General features: G+C 49.9%; 1 protein-coding gene across 1 annotated transcript; it reads left to right on the top strand.

Annotated features, from left to right (window-relative positions):
• The first annotated feature begins 1,132 nt into the window (after positions 1-1,132).
• On the top strand, positions 1,133-2,074 carry LOC135990123 (olfactory receptor 14A16-like). The gene has a single exon (XM_065637546.1). The coding sequence runs from the start codon at positions 1,133-1,135 to the stop codon at positions 2,072-2,074; it is 942 nt and encodes a 313-aa protein (XP_065493618.1).
• The last annotated feature ends 3,568 nt before the right edge of the window (positions 2,075-5,642 follow it).

Raw genomic sequence — 5,642 nt, 5'->3', positions numbered from 1 at the left:
ACCAAATACCCAACTGTCTGTCTGTCTCCTGGCTTCATCCTCAGCAGCTCTGTAGCATTTCTCCCTTTTTCCTATCCTGTCTTTGCTCACCTTGTTCTTCTCACTGGAGCTTCTGCGGTGGGGTTTGGGTTGAACTGCAGTTCAGAGATGAGTCATGGGGGTTTTACCATGCAGATGTATCCATGCGAGTAAAGTGTCCAAGTTCTCTCCCAGTCTGCAGGTTCAGAGTAATGCAAATGAGTGGATTCTCCTTTCAGGATACGCCAAATTTAGGACATTTGACTCTTTCCCTGGAGGTTCCTGTTGGGCTGCAGGCTGCCCTCCAGAAGCAAACAGCTCTCCCATGAAATTTCCATGCTATCCAGCTGTCCCATGGAGAAGATATTTTGGTGCTAAGGTCGTGGCAATGCTGCTCATCGTCTGTATGTGGGAGTTGTACTGAGCCCTCTGTGTCCCTGGTTGGGAGCGCTGAGCTGAGATCCTCCTCAGGTGTGATGAGATGGGGTAAGAGGTTTGAAGATCTGCACTTGGAAACTGGATTCCTCTGCTCTCAGCAGTGTTGAGTTTCTGCTCAGGGGAACATTTGGGGTCAATAGTCCTCCAGGTAAAAGTGGTGCCAGCCCAGGGCAGCTGAGACCAGCACTGATGGACAGACCAGCTGTCCTCACTCTGCACTAAGGGACAGCCACTTTTCCTGTCAGGATCCTCAAGGTTTCACTTAAAGTGCAGGAGAAATTCCAAGCATTTCTGCCTTAAAAGAACTCCTCAGATGCGGTGGAGCATGTAGAACAGAAGAAACAAACAAAATCCCCTCAGCTCTGCTCTGCCATTGCTTGAAATGGAGTCAGCAATGCTGAAAATCTCTCCAGTATCACAAGTGGAATTAATCTGAGATCACCCCATGTTCCTCTGTACCTATCACTGTAGGGCAGGACTGACTCCTGCAGAGCCCACAGCAGAGCCCCTGCTGCCAGCCACAGCTCTGGAAAAGGACCTGTGAAAGTCTTCCTGAGAGGCCTGAGGAGATTTGGGGATTTCTACGTGATATTGAAGGTATTTTGCTCACAGAAATCTTACCTAACTTACTTAACCTTTTCTTCCTTGGACAGTGTCCCCTGCCCAGAGGCAGCAAATGTCCAACAGCAGCTCCATCACTGAGTTCCTCCTCCTGCCATTCACAGACACACGGGAGCTGCAGCTCTTGCACTTCTGGCTCTTCCTGGGCATCTACCTGGCTGCCCTCCTGGGCAACGGCCTCATCATCACCACCATAGCCTGTGACCAGCACCTCCACACCCCCATGTACTTCTTCCTTCTCAACCTCTCCCTCCTTGACCTGGGCTCCATCTCTACCACTGTGCCCAGGTCCATGACCAATTCCCTCTGGGACACCAGGGCCATCTCATTTTTGGGATGTGCTACCCAAGTCTTTCTGTTTTTCTTTTTCATTTCAGCAGAGTTTTATCTCCTCACTGTCATGGCCTACGACCGCTACGTTGCCATCTGCAAACCTCTGCACTATGGGACCCTCCTGGGCAGCAGAGCTTGTGCCCACATGGCAGGCACTGCCTGGGCCAGTGGGTTTCTTGATGCTGTACTGCACATGGCCAATACATTTTCACTACCACTCTGCAAGAGCAATGTTGTGGACCAGTTCTTCTGTGAAATTCCCCAGATCCTCAAGCTCTCCTGCTCAGACTCCTACCTCAGGGAAGTCTGGCTTCTCGTGGTTAGTGTCTTAGTAGCATTTGGCTGTTTTGTTTTCATTGTGGTGTCCTATGTGCAGATCTTCAGGGCTGTGCTGAGGATCCCCTCTGAGCAGGGACGGCACAAAGCCTTTTCCATGTGCCTCCCTCACCTGGTTGTGGTCTCTCTGTTTATCATCACTGGCACGTTTACCTACCTGAAGCCCCCCTCCATCTCTTCCCTATCACTGGACCTGGTGGTGTCATTTCTGTACTCGGTGGTGCCTCCAGCAGTGAACCCCCTCATCTACAGCATGAGGAACCAGGAGCTCAAGGATGCCATAAGGAGACTGATGACTGTTTGCTTTTCAAAAGCAGTAATGACCTGATCTCTTTCTTCTGCATATCACTCGTAGTGTAACTCGTTACTAGCTCAGCTTGAACTTTGAAGGTTTTTTGGTTTGTTTTCTTTGGTATTAACTTTTCTTGGTTGTATTAATGCTATCCACAAGAAAAATTATTTCTCCTCTTATGTCTATGTCAGTATCTACCTGTCTCATGTGACCCAGAGTGTTTGTGTAAATATGGAGCTGTACTCTCTGTGTGTTTTAATGAAATAAAGGACCATGCACTGACTTGTTTGCCCAGAATCCTCTCTCTGAGATTCCTGGAGCTGCAGGAGCCATACATGTGTTCTGAGGTGGAGTGAGCAGGAGCTACCCTGCGCTGGGTCTTCCTCCCATCCTGACCAGCATGAGTGCGCGGACTCATCTCGTGGCCCTGGGCATACAGCCCGCTTGATCTGCAGAGCAGAACTGCCAGCTTGGGGCTGTGCGGAACATGGGAAAGGAGTGCAAGAACAGCTGGACAGGTAAGCATAGATCAGCTGTCTTGGAAAGGTGCTCTGTGGGTAGATGTGATGTTCCAGGAGAAGAGTGGGACACTGTATGTGTGCAGAGGAGACATGGAAAGAGAACCCTTTGCTGTTGGTGGCAGCTCGGGGCAGGCTGCCCTGTGACTGGTACAGCAGGACCTTCCTGAGGATCCCCTAGGCCAATTGTCTCATGCTGCCCTGCGGAGCAATTTTGGACCTGGGTCTGCAACCTGCCTGTGCTGGAGATCCCCTCAGCATGCCATCTGGATGAACATTCTCACTGTCCTTCATTCTCACTGGTCCCCACTGCTTTGGGATCAGTTCCAGTACGGCTGCTCTGCCGGGCTCGGCTGGGGAGAGGGCAGGGAGGTGGCAAGATTCAGGAGTGGGAGGGGTGGGAGGGCTGAACCAGCAAGTGCCTTAGAGAAGTAAAATACCGGTAAACAGCTAAAGTGTGCGAATGTGAAGGGTTGGGGCACACAGCAGTGTCCTCTCACAGCCTCCTGGGAGAGCCCTGAAGGACCAGCAGAGCAGGGTCTGGTCTGTGCCCATGCTCATGGGACAACCTGGGGAAATTGCCTCAGGACAATCGTCACAGACCAGCTCCTTGACATGTATCAGAAACAGTGTGGCCAGGAGGACTAAAGAAGTGATCATGCCACTGTACTTGGCACTGCTGAAGCCCCACCTTGAATCCTGTGTTTAGTTTTGGGCTTCTCGTTGCAAGGAAGACATTGAGGTACTACAGACAGTGCAGATGAGGCAACGAAGCTGGTGAGGGGCATGGAGAACAAGTGTGATGAGGAGCAGCTGAGGGAGCTGGGGCTGTTTAGTCCGGAGAAAATGAGGTTGAGGGGAGACTTTATCACTGTCTACAACTGCCTGAAAGGAGGTTGTATCATGGAGGGTGTTGGTCTTTTCTCCCAAGTAGCAAATTATAGGACAAGAGGAAATGTCCTCAAGTAGCACCAGGGAAGGTTTAGATTGGATATTAGGAAAAAAATTCTTTACCGAAAGGGTTGTCAGGCATTGGAACAGGCTGCTCAAGGAAGTGCTGAAGTCACCAACCCCGGAGGTATTTAAAAAGTGTTTAGATGAGATTCTTAGGGACACGGTTTAGTGCTAGAGTTAGGTGAGGTTATGGTTGGACTTGATGATCCTGAGGGTCTCTTCCAACCGAAATGATTCTATGATTCTATATGCTTCCCTTTTTCTGTGGAGTTTCCTGTTTTCCCAGGCATCTCTGTTGATAGCTCTGCTTGTTTGCCTGACTATTGTTATGCAGAGTCTTGTACTTGACAGACACTGTCCTTGAACACCAGCTGTACAGAGCTCTGCTGCCCTTCTGTGCTGCTCATGTGGACTCTTCCACTTAAAGTCGCAAGACTAGGCCAAAGTCTGCTCCTCTGAGGTCTAACATCTGCACTCTTCTCCTTCCCCTTGGTAGGTGAGACCCCCACTACTTCGTGGTCACAACAGCAAATAATGACACCGAATTTCATATCCATGTCCATTTCTTCCTTCTTTGAAAGTAACAGATGCATTTGAGCATCACCATTGTTGATTGATCTGGCAGCTGTGCTATAAAGACCTGTGTCCCAAACTGTGTCTTGAACAAGACTCTCCAGGAACCTCCAGACTATTGGCATTCTGTTGTGGTCCCCTTCCAATGAATGCCAGGGTAATTGACGGCCACAAGGGGACTTAAATGGGTTCTTTGTCCCCCACCAAAATTTCACCCTTAGCAGTCTCTCCTCTGACCCTCACCCATGATGGCTCACACAATTTGTTCATCCAATAGAGGAGCTCCACACATCTGCAGAAAATCTCCTTCACACAGAGGATACTTCCCTCCTGATCTTTATGGCCTCCTGATCATTCCATACCCACCCATCCCAGCACCCCAATCATGTGAGCTGCCCCAACAGGCCTCAGTAGTTATTCCCTCCAAGTGGAATGAAGAGATCGCACACACAGCTCCAGCCCCTCCTGTTTGTGCCCTAGGCTGGGGATATCAGTGCCTGTCTGGGCTGCAGCACCTCAGCTGTGGCACATTTGGGATAAGAGCAGACTCGCAAGAAGGAGACCTGCTACCAAGCCCCCGAGACCTCAGTTGTGCAAAGGCTTTGCTTCAGGGCAGAGACTTGCTGGAGTGGATGGCAGAAGAAATGAGGTGCCCACAAAGAGAACAAACTCTGCTCTCCCCAAAGTCAGAGAAAAACAAAACTGAGTGTCCTGGTTTTGTTAAAAACAAGACCAGTTCTCTTTTAGTGATTTTTCATTTCAGTTAAGTTCTTCTAGGTGGCTGTACTTTTCTGAGTTTTTGCCTGCATATTTTTCCTCGGATGCTGTACTCGGTGCTGAAAAGAAGACTTGAAGTCTAAGTCTCTCTTCCTTCCTCCTTATCTTCCTTATCATCCTTCCGATTTAAAGGAGAGGGTGGAGGAAGGGTAAAGGGGGTAACAGAGAGTGTCTGCCATGGTTTATTGTCGCCTTGCCTTAAACCTTGACACTGGGCTGTGCAGTCTGAGCAAGAGAGGGGTTTTCTCTCTTGTGTCTCTGCTGCCCTGAGGGCCTGTGGTTGAGGTGAAGCTGATCATAAGAAAGGAAGAGATGATTTTGAAAATGGCCTTGGTGTGGACATCCTGTGATTCAGGCACAGTGCGAAGATCATAGGCCTGGCGAGATCCCAGCAACACTGAGGGAAGAAGCTGTGGATGGAAGGAGCATACTCTAGCAGGACAGGGTCCTTCTGCTCTCAAAAGGGTGATGTGTGTGCCAGGGCTGCTCGCAGCTCCGGAACATCCACAGAGCACTTCTGACCGTTCCTTCCTCCTTCTGAGGACCTTCCATTCAAGAGGAACTTCCAGGCAGGGGTTGCCTGGAAAGGAAGGTTTTGCTTTAGTCTTCATGCTGTGGGGATGTAAAGGGGTAAGGAGCTGCTAACTTTAGAGAACTGACTGAGACTCTTGAACCGTTACGTGGCATGGTGAGTGGGTCTGCTAGGAACATTATAAACTGCTGCACCTCAGTCTAGAGACAGCGCCAGCACAATTTTTGATGGCAACACCACGGTTTGTCTG

Source organism: Caloenas nicobarica, chromosome 6 (assembly GCF_036013445.1).
Source record: "Caloenas nicobarica isolate bCalNic1 chromosome 6, bCalNic1.hap1, whole genome shotgun sequence".
Lineage (NCBI taxonomy): Eukaryota > Metazoa > Chordata > Aves > Columbiformes > Columbidae > Caloenas > Caloenas nicobarica.
Note: the sequence above shows the minus strand (reverse complement) of the source record. Positions and strands in the feature narration are given on the sequence as shown.

Bases quoted from the DNA above. Each gene is read 5' to 3' on its own strand.
- LOC135990123 (XM_065637546.1), top strand. From the start codon at position 1,133: ATGTCCAACAGCAGCTCCATCACTGAGTTCCTCCTCCTGCCATTCACA.